We start from the raw sequence: 17,563 nt of genomic DNA, 5'->3' as shown, positions 1-17,563 counted from the left end.
AGTGTTAACTACTGTACGTAGTGCTAGTCGTGTTAACTACTGTACGTAGTGCTAGTCGTGTTAACTACTGTACGTAGTGCTAGTCGTGTTCACTACTGTACGTAGTGCTAGTCGTGTTCACTACTGTACGTAGTGCTAAATACTGTACTTAGTGCTAGTAGTGTTAAATACTGTACTTAGTGCTAGTAGTGTTAACTACTGTACCTGGTGCTAGTAGTGTTAACTACTGTACGTAGTGCTAGTAGTGTTAACTACTGTACGTAGTGCTAGTAGTGTTAACTATTGTACGTAGTGCTAGTAGTGTTAACTACTGTACGTGGTGCTAGTAGTGTTAACTACTGTACGTGGTGCTAGTAGTGTTAACTACTGTACGTGGTGCTAGTAGTGCTAACTACTGTACGTAGTGCTAGTAGTGCTAACTACTGTAAGCAGGCTAGTAGTGCTAACTACTGTAAGCAGGCTAGTAGTGCAAACTACTGTAATTAGTGCTAGTAGTGCTAACTACTGTTAGTAGTGTTACAGTAGTAGTTCTAGTAGTGCTAACTACTGTAAGCAGGCTAGTAGTGCTAACTACAGTATTAGTGCTAGTAGTGCTAACTACTGTAAGTAGTTCTCCAGTAATAATAGTTCTCCAGTAATAATGCTAGTAGTGCTAACTACTGTAAGCAGGCTAGTAGTGCTAACTACTGTAAGCAGGCTAGTAGTGCAAACTATTGTAATTAGTGCTAGTAGTGCTAACTACTGTTAGTAGTGTTACAGTAGTAGTTCTAGTAGTGCTAACTACTGTAAGCAGGCTAGTAGTGCTAACTACTGTAAGTAGTTCTCCAGTAATAGTGCTAGTAGTGCTTTCGGGCTAGTAGTTTTAACTACTGTAAGTGGTATGTGTTTGTGTTGTGTGAGATGTTAAAGAGATCAAGAGAGATTGTTCCGTCATGTATAAGGTGGTTTTCTATTCAGAAGGGGACGTTTCAGTACTGGAGATTAAGAGTTTAGAGGACAAAGTTTCATTACGATGCTGAAGATTGAGTTCAACTGTCATTTAGACTTTGTAGTTTTTATCACTAAATATTCAACTGAATATTTTGCTCCCTTTCTCTCCTTCTTACTCCTCTCTCGTTCTCTCTATTCTCAGGTGTTTCAGGCCTGTGGGAACCTGAGGGAAGAAGGAACCAGCAACATTGGGTTGGAGGAGGTGAAGAAGAGGGGGAAGGCTACAGTGCAGGACAGCCTAATCTCTGGGGCCAGACCGGAGAAACTGGTCAGTGATACTGTCAATAGTGTTCTCTCTCTCTCGCTTGAGCTCTCTCGCTCGCGCTCTCTCGCTCTCTCGCTCGCTCTCTCTCGCTCTCTCGCTCTCGCGCTCTCTCGCTCACGCTCTCTCGCGCTCTCTCGCTCTCTCTCATTTCTCAGTCACTTGAGATATGATACTGTTCCTGTTTAGTCATGTTTATTCTTACTCTGTGAAGAATGCATAAATAGCAACGCTGCAGTCAGGAATGCAGTGAGTCAGATGCATATCAAACGTGAGGGAATGGAAACAACCATCATTGTTTTCCTACAATAAACAAACAGTTTGTTGTTGTTTGTTGCTAACACAGAAGCTGTCTGCAGAAAATGTAAATGCTTGAACAAACTTGATATTGAATAGCTTTTGATAGCAGTTTACAGTACACAGGTTGTTTTCATTAGGCACCAAACGAAAGAAAAGGGACTGAAACAGGGAGGGTCTACCTGAACTTGTCCAATAAGAAATGCTCGTTTTCATTTTCCATTGCAAAACGTTTTGCTACTGTATGTACTAATGACATAATGTCATGGTCCCCAGGTTTCTGATGTGTCGCGAAGGCTGAGGGACATGCAGTCCTACTGGGTCTCGTTACCCAGCACCCTTTGCAGCGACAGAGTGGCCACCAGGGGCCAGGGTGACGACAAGTGCTGGAACGGGATGGCTCGTGCCAGGTATGACCTTAAACCACGTCTGTGTGTGTGTGTGTGCGCAAGCATGCTAAATGTATGTGTATACTGTATGTATATGTGTGAGTGTGCATGCTTTCGGGTGTCTCTGCGTGTGTGAGTGTGTGTATTTGAGTGCCCACCAGTCACCCTCTCTCCTTGTCGCCCAGGTACCTTCCAGAGGTGATGGGTGACGGCCTGGCTAGTCAGATCAACAACCCTGAGGTAGAGATCGACATCACCAAGCCAGACATGACTATACGCCAGCAGATCATGCAGCTCAAGATCATGACCAATCGCCTCAGAAACGCTTTCAATGGCAACGATGTAGACTTTCAGGACACCAGTAAGTACAGACCTAGGATCAGCTAATACAATGCGAATACTGATTCAGGTACAACGTCATCCAGCTGTGTGGAGTTCAGAGATGGTCAAAACACTATGACAGAGATTGCATCATGTTGACATCATATGACTACTGGAAATATTTGATATGCTGTTTTAATTGTCTCCATCTTGTCGTTTTATAGCTATTCTGAAAGCTATTGTTCTACACGATAAAGGAGGCCTAGAGAAAGAGAGAATATTTAACAGTGAAGAGCTCACTTTCCTACTTCTGTGACGTGTGTTTGATTTAAATAGACAGTGCAATTTCAGTTTTTATAGGATTGAGTTCGAATGAAGTTAAGGAGAAAAGAACTTGGCCTAAATTGTGAAGCCGTTTCTAATAATTGAGGTCAGATTTTGTGCTGCATTATGTCAGTCTTGTTTCCTTATATCTGGGGCCTGAACCTGAGTGCCCTCTTCCTGCTTCTGAGGTGTCTATCAAATGCCTGATTTAAATCCTGTTTGTAGTTACTAGGAATTATAACAGGATAAGGTATTAGAGAATATATGTCTTCATTTTGGGAGTCCAGCCAATGAAGTATTCTATATGTACAATGAGGGCTGCAAATGGAAAAGCACTTTTCAGCCAGCAGAGCCTGCATGTGTTATCAACTCTTTAAAGAGCAATTCCACCACTTTTCAACTCATATTCATTATCTCCAGCACAATATCAGTGTCTTCATATGTGAAAACGGCGCATTTATATGTTCTGTGGTTAAAAAGGTAAGAAAGGTCCTTAAAAGGTACTTCTCAATGACATCGAAGTGGGATTAAATGTAAAAAACAGGGATTTTTGAAACCTGTAACGAGTTTCTTCACATGTAGACCCTGGTATGGTGCTGGGAGATAACGAATGTAAGATTGAAAAGGGGTGGTATTGCCCTTTCGACTTAGTGCTTACTGGCACATAAGGCAGAGACATTTTCTTGCTATACCATACAGATCAGATTCTTTCTCTAAAAATGTATTTTTTTTTCTGCTCTGTCCCCAGGTGATGATGTCAGTGGTTCAGGAAGTGGGATGTGCGCTGACGATAACTGTGCTCGGGGCCCACGCCTCATGGCCCCAAACACAGACAGACCCAAACTCTATGCCTACCCCCCGGAGAACAAGAAGGTTGTGAAAGCCTCAGCCAACCACAATCTCCCCTTCATCGCCCTCTACCTGCTCTCATTGGTCACGTTGTTGCTCCGGCGGTAATTGACAGGGGATTCCAGGGGATTCCACCAATCGGGACTGAGTTTGGTACATGGGGGGCAGGACGAGGGGTGGGAGGAGAGGCGAGGAGAAGATGTCGGGGGTTTACCTAGTTAATTTGCCAAAATAAAACTAAAATAAGGAAAAATACTTCCTTTTGGTCTCAGATCAGAACAAAAATGGAGTAATGAGTATTATATTATTCATAGATTTTGGGGTTCTGTTCTTGTCTTTTATTTTACGGTATACGGCACCACTACAGCTGGCCTTTACACATTTTTCTTTAGTTTTGCTTTCTGGTGTTTGGGTGCTCGAACATATCTAAGACATGTTAAGAGTCAGTCTATAGACCACAGCGATATAGAAGATGTAAGTGTTGGTTAACACTGTAAGGGGAACTTTTCAGCCACGCTGAGTCAAACGTTTGTTTTCCCACTCATTTAAACAGTCTTTATGTCGGAGGACATTATTTATTATAAACAGAATATAAACCCCCCCCTGGAGTGTCTTTGGGCGAAAAAGTATTTCTACCCCAAACTCAAATGAAATAAAGTATTGATGAGTTTTAAGGAGGATAATCTGGCCCCGGGGGTTTTGGTAAGACCCTGAAAACCTCTTAGCGTTAAACCCACACAACATCACATGGCACAACAGTGAGAAAATGAAAGCGCTTTGCATCACCAGTTCCCTCTGCTTGGTAATGTAAGCTGTAATATTAGTCGTGATCATATTCACAAAGACTTGATCCTCTGCTGTGGGAGTACATGACCCTTCCATCCCTCTATCCATCTTTCCTTCCATCCCTCCACCCCTCGTTCTATCTTTCCCAAAGCAGATATGTTTCTCTAGGCTTTAGTTGGATTGGGGAATTTGTTGGAAACATAAAACATATTTGTGTCAATGTGACCACAGTAGTCCTCAGTATCGACACTATATTGGCAGTATATGGTAGAACCTATATTTAGGTTGAAGTTTGTGCTCTACCTTACAGAAAGAAGGGAAACTAGGAGAGGGCTGGGTGTGTGTTTGTTCTGTCTTCAGGTAATGGAGCTCAGTTAGCATTATAATGTGTTACTTTCTAGCTAATGACTGAGTTGTTATGGTACATATGACCAATATTTTCAGACCGAGCCAGTCAGCTACAGTGGAGGGGTTATACTGCACTCGAACCACTTGTTGCAAAGCAGACTGTGTGTATGTCTGAACGGCCGCTTCTTTGCTTGGACTACTTGACTTAGCGATTGGAACTCCGTGACGCTGACTTTTTCTCGTGTTTGTTTCTAACACCCCTCTCTCTGTCTTTCCGTTGCATTCTCCCACCTCCCTCCGTCCCCGATCTCGCTCCCTTCCGTCTTATCTCCTACGTTCTTCTTCCTCTTCTCCCTCACACCCCCCCTCTCTTTTATCTCTCCCTCCCAGGCTGCCCTTCATGGCATTCTATTCATTTGCTATGACGACCTTCTGTGTTCTCTGACGCTTTGACGTGACAGCGTGGCTTGGTGACAATGACACAGTGCTTCATTATACTGCAAAAGTGTGTGGTCGCATGATAAAGAAGGTATATTTGGGCTTATTCAACACGATGGAAACGGATAGAAACATTTTGCATAAAGAACTGATTCCATGTTTTACTTCGCATGATATTGAAAGCATTGTCTCTTGATACAGCAATAGATTCCTACACAATGTTGTGGACATTTCCGTTAGACTGAATAGTCTCCCTGAGGGTCAGATGGAGAGGTTTTGATACTGTCTGTGCTCGTCAATAGCCAACATCGAAAGTGCGATGAATGAGGAGATTGGGGAGAGTTAGGGCTCCAGAGATATGATCATACACTATAATTGAGGGTCTTCAGTCTATGGCTGTACACCAGAACCGAGGAAGCTAAGCGACACGTCCGCTATGCCTATACTTCGGCTTCTGAGGCAGAAAATGCTGAAAATTCAGGAGGAACACACAGGAAATAACATGACCCCATTCAGAACCATAGAGTTCAGAGCACTCAAGCAGGAGGACTGCAGCTGTTATCAAAGCCGGTCCAGGCGGAGTCCTTTGCATCCAGGTTTTCCTTCCAGCCTTCACACAATTCTATTCCATTGATCTGATATGCACTTCATTATTCAATCAATTGGCTCAATTGAACATAATTAAGTAAAGGTTGGGTGAAAACCTACAAGAGTCCTCTTGGACCAACTATGAACCTTGGTCTCAGAACACATCTATTGAATAGGTGAAAATGCCTAGAAACAAGCATTATGATAGTGGCACTGGGTAGGGATCTGATGAACAGGTTACTATGTGAGTAGGCATAGGGTTCCCTGGAGCGTACCATGTGAACTGCCCGTGGCTGCCCCACAGTGACATTCCAATGCAAAAACACAGTTAACCACTCACTCACGCCTACTTCACTCACTTTTAATGGCCACGCCTCTCAATGCCACTGAACAAAATTTGCACAACACCCCCCCCTCCCCCTGCACCCTTCCTCCCCCTCTCCTGTCCTCCTCTAACTCCTCTCCCGCTCTCGTCTGTATAATTCAAAATCCCCCCTCTTTTTAAACGCTGCACTTTTATGACGTAAGAGGCCTAGGAAGTCGATAGGATGGTATTGTCTGCACAAAGACTGAGATCAGAGATCACAAGATGACGGATCGATAGGTGAGTCAAAACTCTCCATAAACGTCTGTTGATGAGTATTTGTGTATGCAGATAAATATGGACCACTGAGATGGCTGCAGTTTGAGAAGGGTGAAATAGCATAATGTATAACTTGAACCTGGGTTCAACTACTATTTGAAATCTTTCAAACACTTTGTGTTTGCTCTACCCTGCCTTGGGTTTGCAGATGGGCGGGGGTTGCAGTTTTGGGTCTATTCTATTGGTCCTAAGCCAGGCCAGCTCAATCAAGCACAGATAAAGTATTTGAAATGATTTCAAATAGTATTCGAACCCAGGTCTGATATAACCAGGGGTGCTGGACATGTTTATTTCCCCTTCATGAGTTGAATGTGGCAGGCATTTCTGAAAGGTGCCAATTTGAAAGAAAAACATTGGAATTTAATTTTTTATTTTTTTGGTTCTATTTGTTTTCAGAAAAAAACCTATGGAGATGTTGTGTTTATGGTGACGATAGATGCAAGAAAAAACAGGTTGAATAAATATGTGTAATTTGCTGTTGTTTGTTCCTGGAACCTTGTGTCAATTATATGCCTTGTAAGATTTTAAAGATGCCCTGTGTCATGTTCATTTTGTGGTGGATGTTTGTGTGATTGATGAACGCATGAATGAACTTCATCAACCCGCAGAAGGGAATTCCAAGACAGGACAAACCAACAGGAGGACAGTCAAAGAAAAGCAGGGTTCACACAGACACAAAAAATCTGTACGTTTGTTCGTCAACAATGCATTTTATTCTGGGCCTTTTTTGAGGGAGTTTGCCAGCCTCACTCTAAACTATACTGAACAAAAATATATAAATGCAACATGTAAAGTGTTGGTCCCATGTTTCATGAGCTGAAATAAAAGAGAAGAACGCTCCATAAGAACAAAACGCTTATTTCTGTCAAATTTTGTGCACAAATGTATTTACATCCATGTTAGTGAGCATTTCTCCTTTGCCAAGATAATCCATCCACCTGACGAGTGGCATATCAATAAACTGATTAAGCAGCATAATCACTCTAAAATGTGCCGTTTTGCCACACGTCACTGCAACAGATGTCTCAAGTTTTGAGGGAGCATGCAATTGGCATGCTGACTGCATGTCCACCAGAGCTGTTGCCAGAAAGTTGGACTTTAGAGAATATGGCAGTACGTCCAACCGGCTTCACAACCGCAGACCACATCTAACCACGGCAGCCCAGGGCCTCCACATCCGGCTTCTTCACCTGCGGGATGGTCTGAAACGAGCCACCCGGACAGCTGATGAAACTGTAAGTTTACACAACTGAAGAATTTCTGCACAAACTGTCAGAATCCGTCTCATAGAAGCTCATCTGCGTACTTGTCGTCCTCACCAGGATCTTGACCTGACTGTAGTTCAGCGCCATAACTGACTTCAGTGGGCAAATGCTCACCTTCAATGGCCACTGGCCTGCTGAAGCAGTGTGCTGGTCACAGATTAATCCCGGTTTCAACTGTACTGGACAGATGGCAGACAGCGTGTATGGCATCTTGTGGGCAAGCGATTTGCTGATGTCAACATTGTGAACAGAGTGCCCAATGGTGACGGTGGGGTTATGGTATGGGCTACGGACAACAAACACAATTGCATTTTAACAATGGCAATTTGAATGCACAGAGATAACGTGACGAGATCCTGAGGCCCATTGTTGTCCCATTCATCCGCCACCATCACCTCATGTTTCAGCATGATAATGCACAGCTCCATGTCGCAAGGATCTGTACACAATTCCTGGAAGCTGAAATTGTCCATGGCCTGCATACTCACCAGACATGTCACCCATTGAACATTTTTGGGATGCTCAGGATCGACGTGTACGACAGCATGTTCCAGTTCCTGACAATATCCAACAACTTCGCACAGCCATTGAAGTGGAGTGGGACAACATTCCACAGGCCACAATCAACAGCCTGATCAACTCCATGCGAAGGAGATGTGTCGAGGCAAATAGTGAGGCAAATGGTGGTCACACCGGATACTGACTGGTTTTCTGATCCACGACCCCTACATTTTGTTTAAGGTATCTGTGACCAACAAATGCATATCTGTATTCCCAGTCATGTGAAATCAATGGATTAGGGCCTAATTCATTTATTTCAATTGACTGATTTCCTTATATGAACTGTAACTTAGTAAAATCTTTCAAATTCTTGCATGTTGCGTTTATATTTTTGTTCAGTGTACATCACCATCTCTTATCAGACTGGGATGAGCACTGCAGTTAACATAATAAGAGATGATTTTGCCTGTAACAGGAATCCTTAAGCCCTTTTCCAATCTGTATTTTCTGTCAGCGACTCATCACATGTCAGAGAACAGTTTCCATATCATTACAATACAGCTACTATACACCGTGTTGACAGTAAACTGGATTGGAACGCAGTGTACGTTTCACTGCCTTGGGGTGGTGAACTAATAAAACCCATACAGTCTGATTGAATGTGAAATGCACTTTGCCATTTTAATAGCACTGCAGTCCTCACCTATGACATATTTTGATATCCACAGTAAGGTTACAGACAAGTATTTACTTGATGTAAGAGAGAGAATGAGAGATATATAACACAAACCGTAGAGCTCTATGGGACATCCCAGACAGCCCTCGCCACCATAAACACAAGCGACCAGAGAGGGAGAGAGAGGAAAAACAGATCAACGTCTAGTTTTGCTATGCATTTGGTTGAGTTGTCAACTAACGTGAATTTAACGTGAAATCAACCAAAAAAGTCACCATGTCATCGGATTTAGGCTAAAAGTTGGGTGGAAAAAAATACGATATGCCCTTACGTTGATGACTTTTTGCACATCTAATCAGTTTTCCAAGTTGATTCAATGTCATCACAGATTGTATGGGTTGAAATGACGTAGAAACAACGTTGATTCAACCCCTTTTGCCCAGTGGGAACAGCGAGGGAGACAGGAACACAACACACGTCAACACACGCATCCGCTCAGTGGATGATGTCAGAGATGACATCTGCTTTAAGGTCTATCTGGTGAACAGGGACTTGCCGGTAGCTACGCTGTGTGCTAAGTGGTTTGTCTTATCTGTGTGGATGGACACTTAAGTGGCCAGTCAAGCCACTCGCTTTCCGTTCATCCCCAAGGGAGGTTTTAGCACATTTTACTAGTCGATGATGCTCTGAGAGACTAACAAGTTCTAGTTCATAGAAAATGTATTCTCGGTATTCCTCTGAGAACCCAGGAGAATAAAAACGTATGCTGTTACTCAGTGGAACATTGAAGAGCTTAGATACAGGTTCCTGAGCGTATGGACACTCTCATTAAGTTTGATGAACAAATGTCTGAACGTAACCTAAACCAGCTCTCTATCTGCTAGTGAGAACATATCAGTCCCTCCCAAGACAGATCCCAGGACAGATCCATTGCTCACAGCAAAGAGAGACATTGTTTGATGTCACAACACCAAAGGAATTTGAACGAGCCAGACACCAGTTGATCGCCTCATTCTGTGGTGTAAGTAAAGACATCTAAAACCATTACACAGAGACTTACCACACCAGCTCCATACCCTTTGGTTATTTTTCTCCCAGACAGATGAGACAACCTCTGCGTGACCCTGGCCAGGCCCAAGGGTAAGAGTTATATCCACTCTTCTGTCCACCAGTAGACAAGACGTAGGGTTGCAACATTGTAACTTTCCAAACATTCTTAGGTTTTCCAGAAATCGAGTTTTGGAAGATTCCCTGGGAATAAGGAGGACATCCGGAGTCTTCCAACCAGGATTTCTGGAGAACCAGCGAGTTTAGGGAAAGTTACCAGCATTTGCAACCCGAGACAAGAATCACTCATGACAGGATCAAGCTGAGTCTTCTAAAGACTGGATAGATTATTTGATGGGAACGCATGTCGGCTCTAACCACGTTCTGCTACAAAACATGATCAACTGCAGCTCCATTAGATGTAAAGATATTCAGGTACTGATAATAATACCTTCCCACTAATTCTGTCCAGCTGTATTGATTACTGACCGCATATTAAGACGATTGGGCATTCAGACAGGAGTGTGCGTTCACGAACACGTACACACAGTACCCGACTAAACTATCTCTCTCTCTCTCACTAGCCCTCCCTAACTCACAACTGGACCCTAGTCGTGCTCTGAATGACTTGAGTGTACTGGAACTTGAAGAGTGGATTATACAAGTGCACAAGAGGATGAAGGATTCTACCCTATTAAAGGAGCTATGAAAGGGATGTTACGGAAAAACAGGTTTACCATTGTTATTTTTTGATGTATTTTTTATTTAGCCTTTTTAAGGTTGACGAGGTCAGTGATTTGCGTAGGCTTCAAGTACTGTGCTTTTCAAAGCAAGGTAAGTCCTTTAGTCTACAGGGGAGTTTCAAGATGCTGTGTCCACTTATGAACAAACTATGCGTCTCTTTCAATCCCTCTGCTCAGAAGGACACTGTTCCATTGTAATCGTCATTGCAGTTCATTGCGTTTCGCAACAGGTGCGTGGGGGTGTGGCTACAGCTGTGATCTACTGTATATCAGATGATAGATCTCCAATCATCTGATCTAGGATTAGTTGTGATTTTTTAAATCATAAGACTGGTCTTAGATCAACTCTCCTACTCTGAGAATGTCTGTGAATACAGGCCCAGTGTTTGATACAGTTATGAGCTCAATTTATTGTTTCAGTCCTTCATTCGCATCTGTCTTTGAGAGAGGGTTACAGAGGAAACAAACAGCCTTGAACTGTAATGCCACAGATTCATAACTGACTCAGAAATCCCCTTTTAAACTTCAGAATCAAGAGATAGGGCCAAAGGAAGCAGTTTGTTTCAACTAAATCTCCTTAAAGGGCCTGTGGACTCACAGCACTGTGTCTCTTGGCTCGGAAGTGTGATATTTCTCCTTTAATATGTCATGTGTTAGATGTTTTTTACAATAACACATGTTTATAAATTACATTTAGGGAATTCCAATGGCCATCTGTAGGTCATTTGGTCTGTCTGTCTGTCTGTCTGTCTCTCTCACACACACACACACACACACACACACACACACACACACACACACACACACACACACACACACACACACACACACACACACACACACACACACTCTCTCTCTCTCTCTTTCTAGATGACACAGGTCAGATCAAGCTAAATGTTGTTGATTCAGCTTAAACTGGCGTCAGAGAATGAAAATAGCCTAATTAGTTTTCTTTATCAAAGATGTAGTTTTACTCAGTAATTTATCTCTCTGTCCTGTTTCCTAACCATGAGTCATCATTTGATCATCTATGTTTCATGTAATCAATCTACAGCGCTATCTCTGTTCTCGTTTCCAAAAGCAATGCTGTCGACCTTGAGTTGTATCATCTGGGAGGTAAATTAAATCTTGCCTATCATCAAGCCAAGATCTCTGTCCAAAACGTCCACCATATTGGATTCTAGGTTTTAAACTGTTTCAGTCCTAGTTTAAACGATAACTCAGTCAACCACATCAACACGTTTTTAGCCATGTATATACCACCACCTTGTGGCTGCTTTAGTTCATTACAGCATCCCTGCACAGACAGAGTGTACCTTGAAGAGCCAAATACAATCAAAGTCAATACATGTGAAGCACGTTTTTTTAATGCATTACCAATATGAGGGTAGTAAGGGTTCAGGTTCAGGGTTGAGGGACACACCGTGGGTGTCAGGGGTCAGATTGGGGGGTGAGGGGTGACTTTGTCCAGTCCAGACACAGCCATTTCAAAGGTATGGATGACCTCAGAGCGAGTCATGGTGTCCTCTTCATTCTACAATAAGAATGACATATTTGTCAATAATGGGGCATAAAGCTACTTGAAGCTGTTTTATAGGTAGCATAGCTACATTCTTTCTACAGTAGTAAGGGCACTGCCGCCCCTTACTGAAATTCCTATAGATCGGATTAAGCCATACATTCTGTAACACAACACAACAGTACCACCTTTAATATGACACTAGTGAGGTCTTACAGGACAGTCATGTAGAACTTACACTGGTCTCTGAGACCAGTAGCTGGCACAGAATCCTTTTCCTGTTTCCTGAGTCAGAGGGTGAAAGGAGCGTCATCAATACAGGACAGTGTCAAGCATGCTTTTGTTAACTTTCAGCTACTAAAAAAGACCCCCAAAAAAGGCAAAGATACATTCGGGCAGAGGGTGACACGAATATATACAACATAAAAAATGTATTATCAACATTGTTCTCATATTGAAAAGGAGTGATACCATTATGTTAACTTCAGAAACATCTTGACTAACACAAAAGTGGATATGTTACACAGAGCATTATGGGTACTGTAGTCCATCCTACTACAGCTCTCAGTCAGAAGGCCTTGCGAGGTCTTAATAGAGGAGATGTATGTTACTGTAGTGTTGGGAATGTTAACTAGCTGAAGTTTTCGTAGCGCTCGTCCAGCTTCCTCTGGTAGAGTGGGTAGAGGTCCTGGGATTAATTGCCCCACATGGTCATCCAGTTCCTTGGGTTGGGTCACAGAACGCTCATGGGCCTGGATCCGAATGTCCCTCAAGGAAGGAACACTGACCGTGATGTCATATATGCATATGAAGGTCCAAGAATGGCTAAAACAGGAGCCTTCACACAGGGAGAGAGAGGGAAGGGGGGAGAGGGAGGACGTGAGAGAGAGACATGTAATTACTGCCCCAGGGGACTGTTGCCTTACACGTTACTCCACCCCCCAGTACATTACATGGGACTGGAGGGGAAGGGGGAGAAACAGTGGGAATGAGAGAGGTATGAAAAAAAGAGAAAGGTGAGTGTGTGTGTGGGTGTGTGTGTGTCTGTTTGTGTGTGTGTGGCTGCGCACGTATCTGTAACAGTGTTGTCTGCGCGGTGATGTTCACAGTCCCAGCTCATACACTCATTGGTTATTCATCGGGTGACATTACCACTGGGACGTGTGTGTGTTTGTCACATGCCTGTCATGGAAGGCAGCCATGCATGTTTCTGCAGGCTACAGCAACTTAATTACAAAACCTGTTGTAATCCATCATATTCCTGATAATTCTGCCTGCTGTTTTTGTGTGTGTGTGTGTGTGTGTGTGTGTGTGTGTGTGTGTGTGTGTGTGTGTGTGTGTGTGTGTGTGTGTGTGTGTGTGTGTGTGTGTGAGCAAGTGAAGCATGTTATGTGAGTGTGTGTGTATGCAGTGTGTGTGTGTGTGTGTGTGTGTGTGTGTGTGTGTGTGTGTGTGTGTGTGTGTGTGTGTGTGTGTGTGTGAGCGAGTGAAGCATATTATGTGTGTGTGAGTGTGTGCACACAGTGTGTGTGTGTGTGTGTATCTGGGTCTCAAGTTGTTGGTGGGTACCTAACAGCAACATTTGACGAGCCTGTGGAAGACTCAGCCCCTCGAATAGGCTGATCCCCAGTGGCAGTGCTCATTTTCTGTGTATGTGTTAGTGTGTGTGTGTGTGTGAGAGAGAGAGAGAATCTATGTAGAGAAACCACTAGCTACATTTGCTCTACTTCCTCTTACCAAATTGAGACAGAGAGGTCCTTCTGAGACTGATCTGCTGCTGGTTGTGTTAACTGTGCTTTTAGATGGCTGGCTCTCCAGAGTGGTGTGACTACACCTACCCAGCAATGAATGACCTCTGAGAAACACAAGATACAGCATCAGCAGTGTGTGTGTGTGTGTGTGTGTGTGTGTGTGTGTGTGTGTGTGTGTGTGTGTGTGTGTGTGTGTGTGTGTGTGCATCTCACTGGGTTCTCCCTCACTCTTTCCCATTCCTCCACAAAATCTACATTAGTGGCCTCCTCTAGCTCCAGAGTCTCAAAGTCCCACTTCTTAAAGACATCGGGGGCTGGACAGATACCTGGTGTGATAAAGAGAGAGAAATAAAGAGAAAGACCAAAAAGGTAAACCATTCCTTTAATGGTATTCCATGACAAAATGTACTGATTACTACCCCATGGAAGTGGCAATCTTCCCTTTCTCTCTGGGTGTTATTATCTGTAATTGCTGTAATTTCTGTTTGTTTAATTCTCAGTGAGGGTGTGCAGCGTCACTTCCTGCCCACTGGTAGGCAGTGAAGCACACCGGAATGAGGAAGGTGTCACTGCGGATGGTGCTGCAGGACTGGGGGAATCAACAGCAGAAGCTGCTGTACACGGTTGGGCCAGGGTACTGGAGAACTCCGATATAGGATAGAGACAAGGAAATACTACTAATACTACTATTTAGAATGATAATATATACTGTATAATATCAATATGGAAAATGGTTTGATCACATAGGCCGCAGGTATCTTAGTGGTTATGAGCATTGGGCCACTAACCAGAAGGTTGCTGGTTTGAATCCCTGACTATATGAAAAATCTGTTGATGTGCCCTTGAGCAAGGCACTGAACACTAGTTGCTCCGGAAAAGAGCATCTGCTAAATAACTAAACTGTAAACATAAAAAGTACTGTGCGTGTGCTCAGTTGAATCGTACAATACTGAATGTTGTGTGCGTGATTATTCCTTTGTACACAGGAGAGGAACAACTACGGGTTCCACATCAGTAGACTGCAGGGACCATCAACTAGATTCAGCAGCGGACAGATTTACTAAAATCTTGAGCGGATATTTTTCCACACAGATACTGTATAATAGTTGACAAAAAAACATAATAATTTTTAAACTTTATTGTCACATATCCCCCTATTATGCGTAGGAATACTTTGGAACAGATTTCCAAAATTCAAATCACTTGGAGCTGATTTGCTGGTGTTTTCACAGTCTCTTGTGTCCAACAAGTAAAAATCCAAGAAAATCTCCTCCATCATAGAAACAGGATACTTTGGAACAACACCACCTTGTACCTAGACTACAGGAAAGGGTTAAAATTGGTTCAAAATCCACTGTGGAATATTGAACATTAAAATGAATGTTAAAGAGCCTGAGTATAAAACTACTGTTTCAGATTCAACACTCCACAATTGTCTCACAAAAGCAGACATGTTGTAAAGAGCAGAAAAGACTCAAACCTTCTTAAATTCAGGAAGTCATATTTGAGTCTGAGGAGCTTCCTGACAGACGGGGCAGTGCTGTATCTTGTGGGTGAGTTGTGGCTGTGCCCTCACTGCGTGGATGACAATGGTAGAGAAGGCGGTGCTGTGCGGCAGGGGCACGGGCATGTCGTCTCTGAACCCTGGGTATTGATACAGCTCCACCAGCTTGGCATGTCCTCCTCACGCTGAGGGTTTGAGAGAGAAAGCAGAAAGATACACATCGTATCTCAACGGCCACAATTGGAAAATGATGTAATTGGGACTTCCCATGCCCACTTTTACCTGCTGGACAACACGCATTGCTATTTGAACACAAAAGATTATCAGTTGAATTCAGTCACAAGGCTGTTGAACATGTTACATATGTTACATATGAGTTGAATTACGTTTTGGGTCAGAAGGGCCTATTCCATTAATTCCATGATGTATATAGGATAACACCATTGACTAGTCAGCCTCAGGTTGTGGCCTACTTATCTTATAAAAACACAATTTACATAATAGGCAGTTGACATTTGGGTTTAACAGGCGATACGTCACTCCTCATCATTGTGACCTCTAACCCCTGACCTTTTCAGCTGGCACGTTGCTCATGCGGTTCTGCAGCGACATGGAAGATTCCTGTTGGGAGGTCAGCTGTGTGAACTTTGACCCAGCGTTCGTGCTGTCAGCCTTTTTTTACTGGGATTGAAACCATAAGAATATATAAGCTTTGTTTAAAAGATCATGAACCCATAGGCAGAGGTGTAAAGAAGCTAATTTCAACTACTCTTTTTACTGTCATTTTTCCGGGTGCTTTTTTTTTCTCAAAGTCAGTCATTTTACTTTCATTAAAGTAACAGCGGAACAACGGAATTTGTGAGTGAAAGAGTTTGTGTGAGAGGATAAAAAAGAGAGCGTGACTGAGGGAAAGAGTGTGAATGGGTGAGTGAGTGAATATCAGCCAGTCCCATGGACAAGTAACAAGTAACAGAGGGGTGAATGAGGGATTGAATGGGTGAAAAAAAGTCTGGCAATTTTATTTTGTATGCACTTTATTTTGTATTGCTTTTTTATTGATCAATACATTGTAATTGTTTTGATTGCTTAATTTATGTTCAAATGTTAATAGCATATTTTTGACAAATCGTTGTAGTATTGTTTTACATACAGATGTGCCTTGTTGCAACTCATAAAATAAATGAACTGTTCCTACTGTACATTAATTTCCTCTCATCCTTTGTCAATGTAATGTATGGAGAAGATCATGTGTAACAATGTTCAGGTAACCTCTGTGAAATTAGCTAGTTATCAAGGTCAGTGTTTTTATTTGAAAGGTTTGTCAACAACTTTTACTCTGTGCACTTTTGTAAATGAGCTACTTTTTACTTTTAATTGATTCTGTTTTTTTTTTACACCATTAGTTTTACTTCTATGTGAGTACAATTTAATTCAATTAAAAGTAGCCTACTTCTAATTGAGTAGGATATTTCAGTACTCTTTCCACCCCTGCGGCCATAGAAAGCCAAGCATCCCATACTTGGCCCTCTGCAATAGCAGCTAGGTGAATATGCAGCATTGGCCTCTGGTCATAAAACACAGACAGCATCCAGTTCATGATACAAATACTAACTGTGTGTGTGTGTGTGTGTGTGTGTGTGTGTGTGTGTGTGTGTGTGTGTGTGTGTGTGTGTGTGTGTGTGTGTGTGTGTGTAGCTCTCAGGTGTGAAGAGAAACAGTTTGGAGGGAGCAGATCGACGGGTAGTGGATGTTTAACAAGGCAGCTCAGCAGCTTTCGCCATGTTGGTGTTGTAACACAGGGGGCTTGGAGTCACATTTTGACTCAGGTAGCACACATCAGACCAGGTAGCCCCCAGCAGCAGGCCTCACTGTAGTGGAGGGAACCATTACCCCAAAGCCTCTAGTTTCCTCTAGTCCCTCTCACAGGCACACCTTTGACTGGGAGAGGCTAACCGTGAGGTGTTTCACACAGGTAATCAAATCCAGAAGCTAACGGCTGTGTGTGTGTGTGTGTGTGTGTGTGTGTGTGTGTGTGTGTGTGTGTGTGTGTGTGTGTGTGTGTGTGTGTGTGTGTGTGTGGGTACACTCAAAGAGCTGAAGAGGGGAGGTAGACGGACGATCCTTTCACTGACAGTCCCCATGGAACCCACCAAACAAGCTGTCACACCTCGTTAATGCCAAACAAAAAGTCAAAATGTAACGCTCTATTATTTAAATATTTATCTATAATATTGTCGTGGAAATTCTACACAGGGACACCTGAAGTCAATCTTAAATAAATCACTATTTATTATCAGCAATATTACTCGCTGATAAGCAGTA

At 42.9% G+C, this 17,563-nt stretch overlaps 1 protein-coding gene across 1 annotated transcript in view; it reads left to right on the top strand.

Annotated features, from left to right (window-relative positions):
* The window catches only part of LOC129814184 (glypican-1-like), a 160,080-nt gene extending 153,316 nt beyond the window's left edge, over window positions 1-6,764 (top strand). The window contains exons 8-11 of the mRNA XM_055867086.1: window positions 1,133-1,258; window positions 1,826-1,959; window positions 2,124-2,299; window positions 3,332-6,764. Of these exons, the coding sequence (XP_055723061.1) occupies window positions 1,133-1,258; window positions 1,826-1,959; window positions 2,124-2,299; window positions 3,332-3,540 (645 nt within the window). The 3' untranslated portion in view covers window positions 3,541-6,764. The remainder of the gene's footprint in view (window positions 1-1,132; window positions 1,259-1,825; window positions 1,960-2,123; window positions 2,300-3,331) is intronic.
* The last annotated feature ends 10,799 nt before the right edge of the window (window positions 6,765-17,563 follow it).

Source organism: Salvelinus fontinalis, chromosome 17, assembly GCF_029448725.1.
Source record: "Salvelinus fontinalis isolate EN_2023a chromosome 17, ASM2944872v1, whole genome shotgun sequence".
Lineage (NCBI taxonomy): Eukaryota > Metazoa > Chordata > Actinopteri > Salmoniformes > Salmonidae > Salvelinus > Salvelinus fontinalis.
This window is presented reverse-complemented; position numbering and strand designations above follow the sequence as displayed.